At 55.5% G+C, this 18239-nt stretch overlaps 1 protein-coding gene and 1 long non-coding RNA gene across 7 annotated transcripts; one reads left to right on the plus strand and one right to left on the minus strand.

The window, feature by feature from the left end:
• The first annotated feature begins 1278 nt into the window (after positions 1–1278).
• On the plus strand, positions 1279–17893 carry SLC2A11 (solute carrier family 2 member 11). Of its 4 annotated transcripts, XM_067014365.1 has the most exons (13): positions 1279–1317; positions 1787–1846; positions 4465–4563; positions 6412–6572; positions 9646–9770; positions 11405–11534; positions 12055–12203; positions 15036–15223; positions 15335–15445; positions 15884–15985; positions 16071–16146; positions 16366–16493; positions 16801–17893. In XM_067014365.1, exons 2-13 carry the CDS (start codon positions 1805–1807, stop codon positions 17416–17418), a joined length of 1929 nt encoding a protein of 642 aa, XP_066870466.1. In that variant the 5' UTR covers positions 1279–1317; positions 1787–1804; the 3' UTR covers positions 17419–17893. The 4 variants fall into 4 exon arrangements, with proteins under 4 accessions (XP_066870466.1, XP_066870467.1, XP_066870468.1 ...); XM_067014366.1 differs by lacking the exon at positions 1279–1317 and having other exon boundaries at positions 1544–1846; positions 16712–17893; XM_067014367.1 differs by lacking the exon at positions 1279–1317 and having other exon boundaries at positions 1544–1846; positions 16796–16995.
• LOC136792631 (uncharacterized) lies at positions 10290–16210 on the minus strand. Of its 3 annotated transcripts, XR_010836694.1 has the most exons (5): positions 16095–16196; positions 15526–15604; positions 13067–13145; positions 12638–12792; positions 10346–11499 (listed from the first exon to the last, which is right to left on the minus strand). It is a non-coding gene; the product is annotated as an uncharacterized lncRNA (long non-coding RNA). The 3 variants fall into 3 exon arrangements; XR_010836696.1 differs by lacking the exon at positions 12638–12792 and having other exon boundaries at positions 10290–11499; positions 16095–16210; XR_010836695.1 differs by lacking the exon at positions 10346–11499 and having other exon boundaries at positions 12484–12792.
• Positions 17894–18239: the final 346 nt, after the last annotated feature.

Raw genomic sequence — 18239 nt, forward strand, 5'->3', positions numbered from 1 at the left:
ACACTCAAGGTTAAACTCCTGATTAATGTTTGCCGAAGAGAAACCTCAAGCTCCCTTGCTTAAGGATAATAATTAGTGGCTGGGGAACCCACGCAGTGGGGGGCTGACTCCAGCGAGGTGTCCATGGGGGGTGCGGCGGGGAGGGAGCGAAGAGGGTATTATCACAGCAGTGGATCATCTCAATAGATGCAGAGATGCAGAAAGGCATACACTTAGCAACTGCTAATATTTTATTTATTGTATTGATATTTTTCCTTAAAAAATGAATGGGGCTTCCCTGGGGGCACAGCGGTTGAGAGTCCGCCTGCCGATGCAGGGGACACGGGTTCCTGCCCCGATCCGGGAAGATCCCACATGCCGCGGAGCGGCTAGGCCCGTGAGCCATGGCCGCAGAGCCTGGGCTCCGCAATGGGAGAGGCCACAACAGTGAGAGGGCCGACCGGGGGTGGGGGTGGGGGGAAGCATGATGTATTTTAGAAACTTTTAAAAGTTCAGGGCAGGGCTTCCCTGGTGGCGCAGTGGTTGAGAATCCGCCTGCCGATGCAGGAGACACAGGTTCGTGCCCTGGTCCGGGAAGATCCCACATGCCGCGGAGCAACTAAGCCCGTGAGCCATGGCCGCTAGGCCTGCGTGTCCGGAGCCTGTGCTCCGCAACGGGAGAGGCCACAACAGTGAGAGGCCCGCATACCGCATTAAAAAAAAAAAAAAAAAAAAAAAAAAGTTCAGGGCAGGGCTTCCCTGGTGGCACAGTGGTTGAGAGTCCGCCTGCAGATGCAGGGGACACGGGTTTGTGCCCCGGTCTGGGAGGATCCCACATGCCGCGGAGCGGCTGGGCCCGTGAGCCATGGCCGCTGAGGCTGCGTGTCCGGAGCCTGTGCTCCACAACGGGAGAGGCCACAACAGTGAGAGGCCCGCATACCGCAAAAAAAAAAAAAAAAAAAAAAAAAAAGTTCAGGGCAGCAAAAATAAAACAAAACAGTATCCCTTCTGGTGTATGTCCTATCACAGTCGTTGCTCAGATGACTTCTTAGGGTCACTTTCAGGTCTATGTTTCTATGACCACAAATAGCATCTTTGGCAAGTCTGGTTTCGATTTGGCCTTAATCCAACTCCTGGATTCATGAAGGACCTGAGAAGCCCTGAGAAATAAAAGATTAATCCTGCCCAGTGGACCCGGTGGTTCCTCATCTCACAAGGTCTACTGGGCCGGACTAATCTTGCCTCATAGGCCGGGATGGCCTCTCACGGAATGGATCCCCAGGCGCGTTCCAAGTCACTGGCTCTCCCAGGACGGACGGATGAGAGCTCTCCAGACTGGTGGGTCTGCCTTTTGGCCCTCCTAATCCTGTCCCTCCTCCAGGGGGAAAGGGGGGGGGACACCTGTACTGGAGGAGAGTGGGGATGTCTGTGCAGAATCAAGGGCTCGGCCCTCATAGTGCCTGGGGACAGGGGCCTCCTGGAGGCGGGCAGGGGCGCCAGATTGGGGGTGAGAGGAGGCCGGGCAGAGGGGCCGGAAGGGGCGGCGGCGGAGGTCCAAAGGGGAGCGCAGCAGTGACAGGCTGAGAGTCACTCCGGAGGCGGCAGCGGGGAATGAGACGAGGGAACTAGGGGCCAGGGCCGGGATTTCGGGCGAGTCTGGAGCGCGCTGATCAGAGCCGCTGGCCAAGACATGCGAAGGCGGATGCAGGGGTTGGCCGTGGTGACTTGGGACCTGAGCCCCCTTCCGGTCTGCGGAGATGGGCCACAGGCTCGGTCGAGTAAGGAGTCAGTGACTTTTCACCTTCAGATCTGCAGAAAGGGAGGGATGGAGGATGAACACGAGCCGCCGTTACAGCCTCGGACTCAGGTGACCCGCTCGCGGAACCCCAGCCCCCCACCCGCTTTACGCCCTGTGCGCCTGCGCACGTGTCTCGGCCGCGCGCGCTCTGGCTAAGGTAAGCTTTGAGCGAGCCTTCGCAAACACCCACTACGCATGCGCCTCTCTCTTCACGCCGATCCGCTTTTCGCAAACGTCAGAATTCCGAGACCGGCCAGCCCAGGCTTCTCGGATGAGGGATTGCGGACTGGCGTGCACTCGGGGAGGCTCAACGAACGCGTCCAGTGTACAGAAGTATCTGATCCTTGTTTGCACAGTGGAGCTAGGTGCTCGGCCCAGACGAACAAGAGCCGGTGTTCACGCGCAGTGTTGGGCTGGGGCGCAGTGTGCGGGACCTGCGCACCGGCCGTGTCCCAGGCTAGCATCCCTCTGGTCCTGGTGCTGGCCGGACACGCCCCCAGAAGCAGCAGCCCCTGGACACTGCAGTCCTGGCCGCCTCATCCCGTCCTGGGTCTGTTTCCCACCTTCACTTCTCTCCCCAACCTTCATCTCCTCCACGCTGGTTCTAAACTCCGTCCTCCCGTCCTGCTGCACCGAGGGGGCGGGGCAGCGGGAAGAGCAAGCCTATACCGCTCACCACCCCGTCTCAGGGTTTCCCCCGCCAACCGGCGCTGATCTGCATGGCGCTTCCCCTCACCTCCTTCAAGTCTTTGTGCAGATGCCCCCTTCTCATGGCGTATTCCCTGACCACCTTTTCCAGACCCCCCCTCTCACCTTCCCCTGCTTTCTGTCTACATCGCACAACTGACATACTATGTATTTTCCTTGTTCATTTGTTACTAACTGTCTTTCCCCTCTGGAATGGTCACGGATTTCGCCTCTTTTGTTCACTACTATATCCCCAGCACCTAGAACAGTAGATTTATTGCCCACAGTAGGGAGGCAAGAAATCTTTATTCACTGACTTAATAATCACCACCATAGCTAATGTCTGAATTCTTTTCATGACCAGTCAGAGGACTAGGCAATCTCCATGCACGATCTCATGGAATGAAATAATTTATGCTGTTTTGGAGACCTGCCAGCATCCCTGCCGCGTGCGCTCAGTTCTCATCAGGCGGTTGCGTGACTTGCTGCTTCCTGCAGATCTGCTCTCTTAGTGGAACTCTCACCTCCCGGCAGCCTAGCAGGGTGCTTCCAGTGACTCCAGTGAGACAGGACTCCTGGGTTCTCACCTGGCTTCCTCCTATGGCTTCAGGCTTGTGAGGAAGTTACTTAGACCTTGTAGGAACTTGTGGGCAGCCAGGGTGCCTGTCATAGACCTGCCTGCAGACCTGTGGCAAGATCTTTGGCAAGATCCTGCCCTCAGAGCCTCTTCTTCTACCTCCCCACCCCCAGGCCAGGTTCTCACAATACGGTGAAAGCAGGTCTCTCGTCCCCCACCCCCCTCCCCCGGCCCTGCTGTATCTGCCTCCCAGATCAGTTCCTGGCTGGGACAGGCACTTGGTATGTGACTGATGAATGAGTAAGTAGTCTTCAGGTTCTGGAAATTCTTCAGAAAGCCCTTAGCCAAACATCCTTCTGACTTGAAACTTGTATTTAAGTATTAAAAAAATAATAAATATGACACAGTGCTTTATATTTGTGGGACAATTTGCCCGAGCAAGAAAGGTAGTATAGAGTTACTAGGAAAAGATCAACAATTTGATTTTTGTATAGTTAACCACTTTGTGAATGTCTCAGAGAATATCTGAGGGAAGCAGTTCACTGCTCTTTGGGAGAGTGGAGAACTGTTAGCGTACACCGGATTTTCAAAAAATTTAGCGAGCATGTTATTTTGTAATTAAAAATTATAAGAGAAAAAATATAAATAAGACTGTGAATCCCCTGAAAAAGATACCAACCTAATGATGGGGCATCAGGGCGCTGAGCTGGGTGCCTTGGGGAGTTCTCCCTCCATCTCTAAGGGTGCTGCATGAGGATGAAAAGCTGCCCTTTGTTGTACCAGGTGTGTGTAGAGCACATGCACACTGGCTGTCCCCCAGCCTGAAGATAGCCATTATCATCACCAGGGCCAGCGAGGAAGCAACTCAGAGAAGATGAGGAAGGAAGGGCAGAGCTGGCACTGGGACCCAGGCTGCTCTCTGCTGCTCCATGTGCCCCCCAGGCCCCCACACATGGAGGCCCATGTGGCCCCTCCTCTTAGCCTCCTGGCAGAACAGGCTGGGAGGGAAGAGAGGGAGGCCCAGCCACGCTGTTGAGAGAGTTTCACTGGGGCGAGTCACTTTAGCTCAGGGACTCCTGTCCTGCCAGAGGCAGAGGTTCACACCTGTGGGGCCCCAGCTCAAGGCATTGTCCCCTGAGCCACAGCAGGCATGCCCAGGGGCAGCCCGGCAAGGAGGGCCGGGAATGGCTGTCCATCTCAGGAAAATGCTGTCAGGGGTGAAGGGGCAGCGAAATCCTGGACTCAGAGCAGAAGGCTAGGGGTGCCTCTGCTACCTGCCAGCCATATGACCTAGGCAACTCCTCTCTGCCTCAGTTTCTTCATCTGCAAAGTGGAGCCATCATTGCCTGGTTCACATTGATTGCAGTGCTGGGATTGGTGGAGGCTGTAATCAGGCACTCTGTGTCCTCTCCTCTCTCCTCAGTTCCAGGGCAGGGTCCTGCTCCTGACCATCTGTGCGGCTGGCATTGGCGGGACTTTTCAATTTGGCTACAACCTCTCAATCATCAATGCCCCAACTTCGGTATGTACCCTCCATGCCCAATGTCACCATCCTAGTGCACTAGTGCTGGGCCAGGGCCAGCAGCTGCCTGCAGCAGATCTTCAGGCCAGCATCCACTTGATGGCACTTTCTTCCACATGTCCACCTCCACTGCGATATTCCGCAGGCCCTGTGAGTTCAAACCCAGCTCTGCATCCTCCCCTGAAACTCACAAGTTCTCCTGAGTCCCTGATGTCAGTGGATGACTCCACCATCCACCCAGTGACTGGGGTCTGCCCTGACTCTTCCCTCCCTCTTGGACACCAAGTCCTTCCTAACTGCCTCTGTCTTCCAGCCATTTCTCCTCGGGTCTCTTCCACAATCCTAATTCAGACCCCGTCTCTCCTGCCTGTATCACTGGCCTCCCTGCCTTTGACCTCCCCCTTCTAGATCCTCTCAAGTTTGATCAAACCACTCCCCTGCCCAGAATCATTCTGTGGCTCCCCAGTGCCTACAGGAATAAGGACAGACTCATCCATCTGAAGTCCAAGGCCTCCTGGGATCAGAACCTGTCCACCTGTCTCCCACCTTCGTTCCCCCAACTCTGCTACCAAATCAGGTTAAACGCAGTTCCCCAAATGCACCCAGCCCTTCCTTGAAGCCTCCTTCTGATGGGAAGCCCTCTCTGCCCCACCTGCAAGAAGCCCTTCAAGAGCCACCCAAATGCCATCACCTCCCTGAAGCCTTCCTTTAGCAGCCTCCCAGCTGGACTCACCCTTCCTCCCCAGCCCTTAGTCTCAGCCTCCTGCTGGTCTCCTCTCAGTGTCCAAGTCATCTTTGAGTCCCCAGCACCTGACTCTGTCCTGGCCTGTGCCGATGTTCAGTAAATGCCTGTGGAAAGGATGAATCTCTCGGCCCCATTGATAGAAGCCACCTCTATCCCACTTAAGTGAGAAGGGCAAGTGTCCTGTCAAATAGCTGTGAAGGAGGCGGGGCTACAGGAAACAGGTCCCAGGATGGAACTGGGTCTCTCCTATCCCTGCGGGGCATCATCGTCCACCCAGTACAAGGGAGCAGCTGTCAACAGACTCACTTCCTGTCCTGGACTGGGAACCCCCAAACAGAAGTCCTCCCTATTAGTTCCAGCAGAAAGGCTGGGGAAGAGTTTGGCTGGTTTGGATCACATGCCCACTAGACCAATCATGTGATCAGGAGGTTGGAGCACTTTGATTGGCCAGGCCTGGGTCAGGTGACCAACTGTGTAGGGGGCTGTAATTGTCAAGGGGAAAGAATTGCCCTCAAAGCATGTTGGTGCTTAGAAGTTGGGGATGGGAGTACATTCTGGGCAGAAACAACTATAGCTGCCCAGTCCCTTAAAAGAGGATCCCTCACGTCCTGTTGGGAGGCCTAAGACCAGCGAGACATTGACATTCATCTTTGACCAAGAGAAGGGTATCTGGGTCTTTTGGTCAGGCGTTGCAGCCATCCTGAGGTGCCCCCAGCAAAGGAGCCCTGAGGACAAACACCCCTCCTGCCTCCGTTGCTCTGCTGATGCTCACTGATGGCCAAGTCCATCAGAAAGCTGGTCATCAAGGGAGCCTGCTGATGTGACCCATGCAGGTGGCTTCCCAGGCCAAAAGTGGGGGAGGGGGGCTGATAGTGGACTCAGAGGGGCACATAGAGACTGGCCAGCTCTGAGCTCCAGGAGACACTGTGTTTGAAAGAGACAGCACAGTGCCCTGCAGTTGGGTGAGTTCGGTCCTGCCCCGAAGGGAGTAGGATTGCTGAGGAGACTTGCCTGCTCTGCAGAGGCAGGGCCTGTGGGGAGAAGGCCTGCTGTGGGGAGGGAGCCCCCGCCCCCAGGGGGCTGACTGGCATCTCTGTTCACAGCACATTCAGGAATTCACCAATGAGACATGGCGGATGCGAACCGGCCGGCCGCTGCCCGACCATCTGGTCCCGCTCGTGTGGTCCCTCATCGTGTCTCTGTACCCCGTGGGGGGCCTTCTGGGAGCACTGCTTGCTGGCCCCTTGGCCATCACACTGGGAAGGTAAGTGCTTCCCGTGGACCCCCAAATGCCCTTCAGTGAGGGGCACCCCAGGTGTGAGCAGGATGCTCGGCAGGCCCAGGCCCGAGTCAACTCCTCACCGGCCTCCCGCTCTGCCTGCAGTTTCACTGGGTGACTCACGTTTCCCAGAAGATGTGGCAGAGGGAAAAGTCCTATGCTGGGATGGAGGGAGGACCATGGCTGCCAATACAACACACGCTGTCTGACTGTGAACAGGTGTCTTCTCCCCAGTGACCCCCTTTGTATCCAACTGATGCAGACCTTGGGTCGCTGACAAGAGAGACAGACTCTGACAGACTGAATGGAAAGCTGTGATAACGCAAAGGATACTGGGGCAGCTCATAGGACAAAAGGAAGTGGTCAAAAGCCAGGTCTGGGGAGGGCAGGATGCAAGGCCACCCTAGCCTAGGGTTTCCTCCTGGGAGATGCCTTCAGCACATCAGCTCCAGCCTTGTTCCACCTCCAGCATCTTCACTTGCTCTCAGAATCAAGGGAGATGGGTTGTTCCTGGCCCACCTTGGGTCGCACGACTACACCCGTGAGACAGCAGAGAGAAGCAAGGCTGGGTGGAAAAACAAGCGGCTCTCATGGTCCCCCCCTTGGCTGGCCACCCAGCATGTGTCAGCACCTTTCGCCCATATATTCAGCTCCCCATGTGCCCCTCCTCACGTTAGTTGGTTCAGTCTTTCCTGAGACCACCCAGGTCACTGCCTCGTCACAGCCACCAGGGACGACACAACGGAGGTGTCCTCCCTGAGTGCAGGGTTTCCACGTGACGACCAATCTGCCAGCCCTGCCGTTAACGTGTTGATATTCTGCAATCTACACACTTAATGGTAAACTTAACTGCCCTCAAGACACCTCATGGGAAGAAGAAAGAAGAAAGTGTAGGGGGAACTAATCAAAGAAAAGGAAACTAGTGGATGAATTTAGTTTAAAGTGTATGATCCAGAAACTGGAAACATAGGTAGAGGGTCTTCTCCTGGGTTTTGGAGGTGGTCACTCCAAAACCTGCCTCGGGAACGTCCATCCTCAGGTTTTCTGCCCCTGTCTTGGGTCAGCACTTCCACCGGCTGAGGCTGTTCGCCCATCGGGGTGACCCCAATCTTCATGCTTGAGTGGGCATGGTGTGGGTCCTTCAGCAGGTTATTACCCTCTGAGGTCATCTTCTGAATGGCGGGGTTCCTAATGCGATACTGAGTTCCATGGGCACCCATCCTTCCACTTTCACTGATGCAACCTCCTTTGTTGGAAGCAAAATTGCACAGATAACATGTTTGTGTATTTGGCAGGAGTATCGATGGCAAGTGACAGAAAACCAGGACTCAGCTGGCTAAAACAATAGTCAAACACCCCATTCTGGTGTTTATTCTCCACTACGGCCTAGTGACCAGTCAGGAGTTATTTCTGATTAAGGGGGTAGTAATTCACTGAAGTAGTGGCTTTACTGCAAAATCCTAGGTCTTGTACTGTGATTCTCCTTGGAGGCACTTTGAGCACCACAATCTCCCAGGTCTAGAGGGTCGAGGGGCAGAGCATCTGGCAGCTGGTTTGGACCCACTAGGGCATATACTCCAGTCACAGCTTCCAGGTTTGCAAATCACCCAGTGTAGGTATCAGATCACTACACTCACTGTGGGACAGGCTGCCTCCAAAGTAGAAAGAAGCCATCTGAGATTTGTCCATCCTTCTTAGAGGAAGGGCAGCAAGCCACCCCGCACTTTGGAGGAAATGTGCCCTCGGATGTCAGGAACTCCACTGGTGTGGCGGCTCCCACTCTGTCATGCTTTTACGTTACCATGACTTCAGGTGCACTTGCCGCTTCCTCTTCCCCAGGTCCTTTCAGAATAAAGTCATCAAAGCAGCCGGCCGGCAAGATGCCTGAGGCTGAGGCGGGCAGCTCCCCATGGAGCAGGGGCGGCCCAGAGCTGGAGAGCTGCCATGTCCCTAAGGAGGTCGGTAAAGGTGCAGTACTCTCCCAGCCAGGTGGAAGTAAAGTGTTTCTGCTGTCCTCTGTGTATTGAAATGCAGCAAAATGCATTCGCCAGATAAGTAGCTACAATGGATGTCCTGTGTTTTTTTGTTTGTTTTTGCACGGCATTGGCATGCAGAACTTCCCCAACCAGGGATTGAACCCGTGCCCCCTGCATTGGAAGCATGGAGTGTTAACCACTGGACCACCAGGAAAGTCCTGGAAGTACTGTATTAATTTATACCAGTGAGGAAGCTGTATGTGGCTTATAAATCACAACTGGAGTTACCACTGGATCAAGTTATAATCCACTGTCATTCTCCATTCTCTAGGCCAGGGGATCTGAGCTTTGGCCCATCTTTCACCCCTGTACTGTTGGTTTGGAGCAGGCCAGCGGCTTCCCATGGCTCATTTCCTTGTCAGTACATGAGGCATATGACCGCCTGTGGCCTCTCTTGGGTGACCTGCATGACGGCGCCTCTGAGCGAGGTGTCAGGAGCCCAGAGCTGACGCCTCATCGTGTGGAGCTGCTGACATGCCCAGTGCCCCTTCCTGTTTTGCCGTCTGTCCCATTGAACCAGCCTGGCAGAGACCACCCAGCCATCCTGAAGGTTCTGAGCAGTGACTCTGCAATGCACGGAGGAAATGGGAAGGGACTTGGCTCTCCAGGTGTCCCTTCCCTCACTCCAGAAGTCCCTGTTCTTCCTCCCCAGGGTTTCCTTGAGTCTGAGAAATCAGATATTAGGCCTTTCGCTTTACAGAGGAGTTTGAGGAGAGCAATACTCAATCTGTAGGGATAAAGCCATACGAGTTCTGTCACTTCAAGCCATGGCGGAGGCAGAAAGGAGAGTAATTTGGGGCATATTGGAGGAGGGGAGTGGGAGTAGGCCCCTGGGGGCATCACACAAGTGACCCCAGCTACAGTGGCCAGTGTCACTTCTGTTCGTGCAGCTTACACTCCTGACTCAGTCCCCTCTGCACACACAGGTCTGATCAGGGCTGGCTGCAGCTTCAGAGAAGGGTCCCCAGGGGTGGTCCTCAGGACTGAACCCACCTCTCTCCCCTGTGTTTGGCTTCCTCAAGGAAGAAGTCCCTGCTGGTGAATAACATCTTCGTGGTGGCCGCAGCAGCCCTGTTTGGCTTCAGCCGCAGAGCTGGCTCCTTTGAGATGATCATGCTGGGACGGCTGCTCGTGGGCGTCAGTGCAGGTACAGCGTGTGTGGGGGGGGATCTCCTCCTGCCTCTGTTCCTACTCTTTCCTGTATCCTCTTTATTCCCTTCAGTCATTGATTTGTTTTCCACTCATGCCCACCATTTTTTTTTTGTTTGCAGAATGATTAGATATGATTTATCTTAAAAGGGTCATATAACTAGGTACTTAAAGCGGATCTAGAAAAATTGAAAAGTTGTAAGGGATGGGAGGGCAAACATCCCCAAACTGAAACAAACAGAAGTCCTCTAAGCTGGGAGCTTCCTGGCAGTCAAGATGAAAAGGCATCTAGGCCGAGCTCTCTGATCTTTCCTACAGAAGCAGAGTAGCCTGTTAGGGACCCCTCAGGCTCTGGGGCTTGTCATGGGAGGGAGGAGAATTTTGAGCGTGTCCACCTGGGCTTTTAGGGGCACCCATCAACAATCCCCCTTGACTCCTACTGTTTATACAGCCAGGTGCTGATGTCTTTATTCGTTAGTTATCTATTCCCGTGAAACAAAGTACTCCACAATTTAGTGGCTTAACACCAGCAACATTTATTAACTCATGGTTTCTCTGGGTAAGGAACCAGGAGTGTCTTCGCTGGGTGGTCCTGGCTTGGGGCCTCTCAGGAGGCTGTGATCAAGCTGTCAGGCAGGGCTGCAGTCACCTGAGGTTTGGCTGGGGCTGGAGGACCTGCTTCTGAGATGGCACCCTTTTGTACTGTTTGCAGGAGGCCCGGGCTCCTCAGCTTATGGGTGTCCCCGTAGGGCTGCTTGAGTGTCCTCACAGCATGGCGGCTGGTTTCCTCCAGAGGAAGTGATGGGAGAGAGGGAGCCCACGTGTGTGCGCAAGGACGCAGTCCCAGCGCATTTTATGGCCTAATCTCAGAAGTCATACACCATCAGTTTTGCCACAGTCTACTTATTAGAAGTGAGTCACTCAGAACAGCCCACATTTCAGGAAAGAGGGACCAGGACAAACTTTGTGCCCTGAGTACCTGGCACAGAAGGAATCTCTCCCTAATTGTCTGTAAGAGTGGGTGTACCTCTGTGGGAGAGCTTCTGGCAATCAGTGTACCCACCTTCCCCCCACCCAGTGCTCAGAGAGAGGCAGGACCTTGATGAGGGCTGTTTCCTGATCCCACGTCAGGGAGGGGATGGAGCAGCACTCCCTGACGTGTTCCCAGGTGGATGGTGCCCCAGTACTGCGGCCTCCTAGCTTTTGCCGGCTATCACCCTCTGGGGTGGGCAGTGGGGGCGCCATCCAGTTCCATTTTCCCACTGGCTGCCTGGGTGCGAGGTGCGTCCCCAGGGAAGCCAAGATGGGGGAGAACATGCAGTGGTAGTTGATGTGAGAAGTGAGAGCCGGGGTCGCTGGTGGGTATCTGCTCCCTCTGAGCCCCTCACACTCCTCCCGGTGATGGGGCTTCTCTCTCAGAAGTCCTGGGAGTTGACTGGAGTCCTGCTGGCCCTACATCAGGTGGGGAGGAACCCCTCAGAGCGCTTGGGCTGAGGGAGCAGCACTCAGTGCCTGTAGATGATGGGCTGGTGGCGCCAAGGCCGCGGTGGGGGCGGTGGGGGGAGGGGGGAGGCGGGCCCAAGCGTTGCGGGAGTCCAGCCTGTGGCTGACGGTTGCTGTGCTTATGTCCAGGTGTGAGCATGAACGTCCAGCCCATGTACCTGGGGGAGAGCGCCCCCAAGGAGCTCCGAGGGTCTGTGGCCATGACCTCAGCCATCTTCACCGCCCTGGGGATCGTGATGGGTCAGGTGGTTGGACTCAGGTAAGCGCCGCCCCCCTCCCCCACCCCACGTGCACTGAGAGGTTAGAGGGATGCCAGAGAAAGCCCTTCTTCACCTAAATTTCCCCCTACCCCCCCAAGTGGATTAAGGTGTTGCTTCCTTGTATGAAGGCGTTGAAACCCTGTCCACGTGCATCTGGCTAGTGTGGTGTCAGTCAGCCACACTTGGTGTGAGTCACCCTCTTCTCGCCTCTCCGGATCAGGGAGCAAAGAGGAGAGGGTGCAGGTTTGGGCTTTTAAAGGGAGCATGTCCTGTTCATCCCAGAAAAGGGAGGTGAGGGCAGAGCCCTGTGCCCTGGGAAGAGCCCTGGGGAGAGGAGCTGCCAGGGATGAGGTGGGGCCATGACCTTGTCCTATCGTGGGTCCCTACCTGGTTGCCCAGACCCAGAACTGGTTGGGAAGAGGCACAGGGTAATGCAGACCCTCTGCCCTCAGGGGGGCCGGTAGGGGACAGAGCTCTGACAAGGAGGCATCTGGCCCAGCCTCTTCTCTGTCTCCCCAGGGAGCTCCTGGGTGGCCCGCAGGCCTGGCCCCTGCTGCTGGCCAGCTGCCTGGTGCCTGGGGTGCTCCAGCTGGCCTCCCTGCCCCTGCTCCCCGAGAGCCCGCGCTACCTCCTCATTGACTGTGGAGACTCCGAGGCCTGTCTGGCAGGTGAGTCCCTGACCTCGGGCTCCCAGACCACCCTTGATCATGGGGCACGTCTGGCCAGAGCATGTGGGTCCTCATTTCCTGGGTCGCATTTATTCAGGAAAAACTGTCCCTCTCTTTGTGCCTCAATTTCATGATCCATCCATCCCTTCAGAGCTCTTTATCAAGGGGCTGTCCTAAGTGCCAAAGCAGTGGGATGGAACAGACCCAGCACCTGCCATTTGGGAACCCCCAGGGTGGTGCAGAGAAGGAGCGCCACCTGCCCCCTGCCTGACATGCAAGATGAAGAAACACTGAGTAAGACCTCAGGGGCCCATTGCCAGCTGGGCTGATGGTCTTCCCTGTTAGCTATGGCCACAATAATGATGCCAAAGGAACAATCCCAAAATCTCTGGCTTAAAGCATGCAATCCTTTACTGCATCTTCTACTCATTTACTTGCTGGGTTGTTTGCACGACCCTGCTGATCTCAGTTGGGCTGGCTCATGGTGTTGGGGTCAGCTAGGGCTGGCCAGTCGAGGCTAGTCTGGGCTGGAGCCGTTCAGCTCTGCTGCACACGCTGCTCCTCGCACTCTTGGTACTGACAGACTAGCCTAGAAGGCAGATCCAACTGCACAAGCACTTTCCAAACCTTTGGTCCCTTCCTGCCCACTAACCCTCCCATTAGCCAAGGAGCGTCACGTCACTGAACCCAAAGTCCAGAGATGGGAAAATCCATGGCATCTCCACTCATGTGGCAAGGGGCGAAGACCAGGACCCACTAACGTATTCTTCCCAGCTTGCCATGGTGGCCACAATTATTATTCATGTCCCTCCCCTGAGCAGGAACATGCTCAGTGCTATCCAGAAACACCCCCCAAGTCTTACCCAATCATGGCATCAGGCTTGAAGTCCAGGATCTTAAGATCATGTCAAGTCTATATATGCCTTTTCTTGAGCCAGAGACCTAGGAGATAAACAGAAGTCTTCTGCCTCGCGCGCACTCAGCAGACACTGGTGAGAAAATGTTTTTCAGAAAAGAGGCGGCAGGGCTTCCCTGGTGGTGCAGTGGTTGAGAGTCCGCCTGCTGATGCAGGGGATATGGGTTCGTGCCCCGGTCTGGGAAGATCCCACATGCCGCGGAGCTGCTGGGCCCATGAGCCATGGCCGCTGAGCCTGCGCATCCGGAGCCTGTGCTCCACAATGGGCAAGGCCACAACAGAGAGAGGCCCGCATGCAACAACAACAAAAAAAAAAAAAAAAAAAAAAGAGGCGGCAATGAGGCCGATCCATAGCAATGCTGAGTGTCCCTGGGAAAACTCTGCCAGGTTCCCCTGCCCTGGGATGGAGAGTGCTCCTGCATGAAGCCCTGGCTCTGCCCCCTGGGAGGGACTCCCCAGGCCACTGAGAAGTCCTTCCTTTTCTATCACCCTCCTTGACACCTGAAGAGGGCCCTGGAAAATGTACCTATAGAAAACTGGGGCACAGAAGTCTTTACATTTCAAACTGTCTTGGTGTCTTTTCATCCAGGCTGGCAGAGCTTCTGTCAATACAACTTTCTCCAAAAATGATGTGAATTTTCTGTGCATTTGATTTATGTGCCAGAAAGCCACACCCACAATTCTTTTTGAGACATGCTTCTCTCTTGCAACCTAATTACTGGAATTTAGGGCATGTCGAGCAGAGCTGAGGTGGACCAATACCCTTAAGCCTCTGTAATGCCCGTTTTTCCAGCCAGGAGGGTCTATGAGGCACTGCAGTAAGCCATACCCTTGATTTGATCTTTACCCTCAGGCCAGGGCTCGCTGGCCTTGCTCTGGATTTAGTCTTTGCTCTCAGGCTGTGATTTAACTTAGGACTCTGCTAGATGGAGAAGGTAGAGATGAGAAACAGATTTCTTTTTCTTTTTTATTTAACTAACCTAGCAAGCTCTGGAATAAGTTAAATTTGATTAAATTGTGTTCCCTCTGAAGGTCTTTTTGAGCTCATTTTCCTTACAATCAGCTTAGAATACTCAGGTAAAGGCAGCTAGTTCATGCTTTTGACACTTGGAGATCTCTTTGCCCAAGTCCAGAAGTTCATTAGACCTGTTTTGTTTCTTGCATGTTACACAGGCTTTCATTCTTCCAGCCTCCTCCTCACCGTCCTCTGCCTGGTTAGGAACCAACACTGTATGTCATAGGTCCTAGTTATGGCATCACCTACTCCTGTACCAGGGGTTTTTTTAGTCCGTTTTTTTTCTTGCTGCCTAACAGTCGCACCTCCGCGGGAGACCAAGGAAGCAATTACTTAGCCCAAGCCTCTGAGTTCTCTGGGGTTGGCTGATGAAGGTTGGATCTGGCTGGAGGCTCTGTCACTGGTGTGGGTCAGCTGGGCATTGGCTGATCCAGGACGGTCCCAGCTGGGCCATCTCTGCTTTTTCCTGGGACCAGTGGGCCAGCCCCACCGCAAGTTTTTATGATGATGACAGAAGACCAAATAGAAACCAGCAGGTCTCTTGAGGCTGGATTGGAACGCGCGGCACGCCCTGCTACAGCCGGGAGCCCAGCACCAAGGGGCGGATGTATACACGCCTCCTTAGTGGGAGCAACTGCCAAATCCCATGGCTCAGGGAGGGGTGGAGAACTGAGACGGCAGTGGAGATCTGCCACAATTGTCGTGTCCTGTGTGATGCACCCGCAGAACCCCGAGTTTCTAAAGCCCTTTCTGCTCCGTGGTGCTGTGAACTGATCATCCCCATCAGACCAAGGGGACCCTGGGAAGGCGAAAGGAGGTGGGAGTGGGTAGCTCACTGTGGGGGCCACAGAGGGCCTGGGGGAGGGGAGCTCAGCGTCCTCTGCCCTGCCCCCTCCCCCAGCGCTGCAGCGGCTGCGAGGCCCCGCGGACCTGGCCGGGGAGCTGGCCGAGTTGGAGCGGGAGCGCGCCGCCTGCCAGGGCCGGCGCGCGCGGCGCCCGTGGGAGCTGTTCCGGGACCGCGCGCTGCGGAGGCAGGTGGCGAGCCTGGTGGTGCTGGGCGGGGCCATGGAGCTGTGCGGGAACGACGCGGTGAGCAGTCCGCGCCAGGCCGGGGTTGGGAGGAGAGGGGAGGGGGAAAGGGGTGGGGCGGGGTCCGGGAGAGAGCCGGTGCGCCTCGGCCTCTCGCCCTCCCCCTGGCAGGTGTACGCCTATGCGTCGGCAGTGTTCAGCCAGGCGCGGATTCCCCCGGAGAAGGTCCAGTACGCCTCCATCGGGACCGGAGGCTGCGAGCTGCTGGCGGCGCTGCTCAGCGTGAGTCTGCCTCCGGGATGACACCCCATCCCCCAGCCCTGCGTCGGACCCTTGGGGGTGCTGGCCCTCGGGGTGCTCACCTTCGGGGTGCTGATCCTCGGGGTGCTGGCCCTCCGGGGACTGCAGGGCTCGGCGCTAAGCCACTTCCACTAAAGGTCGCTATGTTAAAATACGGCGAGTTAGGAAGCACCACTTATCGAGTACCTAGTTTGCCGGGCACTCCCACCACCATTTTGAGATGGGTAAACTGAATGAGGTTGAATGACTGAGGTCCTCCGAGAAGTTAATAATGTCTTAATCCACTGAAGCGGTAAATTGCTCTCGCGCCCGCCTCCCCAGCTTCCTCATGAGGCCCCTCCCCACTGCTGGCCCGCAAACCGAGAGGACCGCGACCGTGGCCCACACGAGTGAATCAGTGAGGGCTCCTTTCCTTTGCAGTGTGTGGTGATCGAGAGGGTGGGCCGACGGATACTGCTGATTGGGGGGTACGGCCTGATGACCTGCTGGGGGAGCGTCTTCACAGCAGCCCTGTGCCTGCAGGTAGCTGGGCGTGGATGAGGACTGGCGGCTGGGCCCCTCCTGACCTTCCCTCACCCCCACACCCACCCCCGCCCCTCTGCCGCAGAGCTCCCTCCCCTGGATGCCCTACCTGGCCATGTCCTGCGTCTTTGCCTTCATCCTCAGCTTTGGCATTGGCCCTGGTGAGTGGGAAGAGCTCCTGCCTTTGGGCCTGGCTGAAGGAGCACGGATGTCTGGGTGAAGGATGCTTGGGTGTGCCCTCCCCGCACTGTACAGACTTCTGGGAGGGAATGGCTGGAGGAGCCCTGGAAGGGCCCCACTTTCCTGTCTGGGGCAAGGTAGGGGGAAGGCCAGCCAGGGAGCCCTGGCTGGCAGCCTTCTGTCCCCACTCCTCCTTCCAGCCGGAGTGACCGGGATCCTGGCCACAGAGCTGTTTGACCAGATGGCCCGGCCTGCTGCCTACATGGTCTGCGGGGCGCTCATGTGGACCACGCTCTTCCTAGTCGGGCTGGGGTTCCCCTTCATCATGGTAGGCCTGCCCGCACCTCCCTCCCGGGGGCCCTGCCGTAGGTTTTGTCCTTGTCAGCATGAGAACCCCAGGGGAGGCTCCATCCAGGATGTGTGAGACTGAAGGGGATGGGGCTTATCTGAGCCAAGAGGGTCGAGTCCCTCATCAGGACCTGTGGGGGGGCCTTCCATGTGGCAGCTGAATGGGCCACACCAGATCTTGGGTCTCTTAACCCACAGGAGGGCTTGTCCCACTTGCTCTATGTGCCTTTCCTCTGTGTCTGTGTCTGTGGGGCCGTCTACACTGGTTTCTTCCTCCCTGAGACCAGAGGCAAGAGCTTCATGGACATCTCAGAGGAATTGCACAGACTCAACTTCCCCGGGGTGGAGCAAGGGCCCCGCGTGGACGGGCGAGAGGTCATCTGGTCCACGGAACTCTAGCTCAGCAGGTTTGGCTGGGGCCCAGCCAGCCGCTGCTCTTCCCTCGGGCCCTCTCCATTCACCAGTCCTGCATCCCCTTGTTTAATGGGTGCTTGTTGAGCACCTACTGTGTGCAGGCCTGGTGTTTAGCCATCAACGGTGAACTGGAGAGATGGGGTGTGGGACCTCTCAGTGCTCCCTGTCTGGAGGCAGTTAACAGGAAACCAATAAAAACACAATTACAAACTTGGGCGGATGTCCCTGGAAGTCCAGTGGTTAAGACTTCACATTCCAGTGCAGGGGTTGCGTGTTTGATCCCTGGATGGGGAGCTAAGATCCCACATGCCTTGCAGCCAAAAAACCAAAACATAAAACAGAAGCAATATTGTAACAAATTTTTAAAATTTTATTTATTTGTTTATTTTTGGCTGCATTGGGTCTTCATTGCGGCGAGCAGGCTAGCAGTTCTAGTGGCAGCGAGCGGGGGCTACTCTTGGTTGCGGTGCATGGGCTTCTCATTGCCATAGCTTCTCCTTGCGGAGCATGGGCTGTAGGCATGTGGGCTTCAGTAGTTGTGGCACGTGGGCTCAGTAGTTGTGGCTCACCGGCTCTAGAGCACAGGCTCAGTAGTTGTGGCGCATGGACTCAGCTGCTCCGTGGCATGTGGGATCCTCCTGGACCAGGGCTCAAACCCGTGTCCCCTGCATTGGCAGGCAGATTCTTAACCACTGCACCACCAGGAAAGCCCTATTGTAACAAATTCAATAAAGACTTTAAAAAAGGTCTACATCAAAAAAATCTTAAAACAAAACAAAACAAACAAACTCGGGGAAATGAAGTGGCAGAAAATACAGCTTCTGAAGCGTGTGAATACCAAGGGGTGTTTGAGAGGGGTGTGGTCAGGGAAGGATTTTCTGAGGAATTGATTGTTAAAAATCAACTTTATTGGGGCTTCCCTGGTGGCACAGTGGTTGAGAGTCCGCTTGCTGATGCAGGGGACATGGGTTCATGCCCCGGTCTGGGAGGATCCCACATGCCATGGAGCGGCTGGGCCCGTGAGCCATGGCCGCTGAGCCTGTGCGTCCGGAGCCTGTGCTCCGCAACGGGAGAGGCCACAACAGTGAGAGGCCCACATACCGCAAAAAAAAAAATCAACTTTATTGAGGTATAATTTACATACAATAAAATGTATCCATATTAAGTTTACATTTGATAAGTTTTGACAGGTGTACATATCCATGAACCACCACCACCATCAAGGTAGACCGGTCACATCATCTCCAAAGTTCCGTCGTGCCCCTTTGCAATCAATACCCTGCCCGACCCCAGGCCCTAGGCAACCATGGAC

This window comes from Kogia breviceps, chromosome 15 (assembly GCF_026419965.1).
Source record: "Kogia breviceps isolate mKogBre1 chromosome 15, mKogBre1 haplotype 1, whole genome shotgun sequence".
Taxonomy (NCBI): Eukaryota; Metazoa; Chordata; class Mammalia; order Artiodactyla; family Physeteridae; genus Kogia; species Kogia breviceps.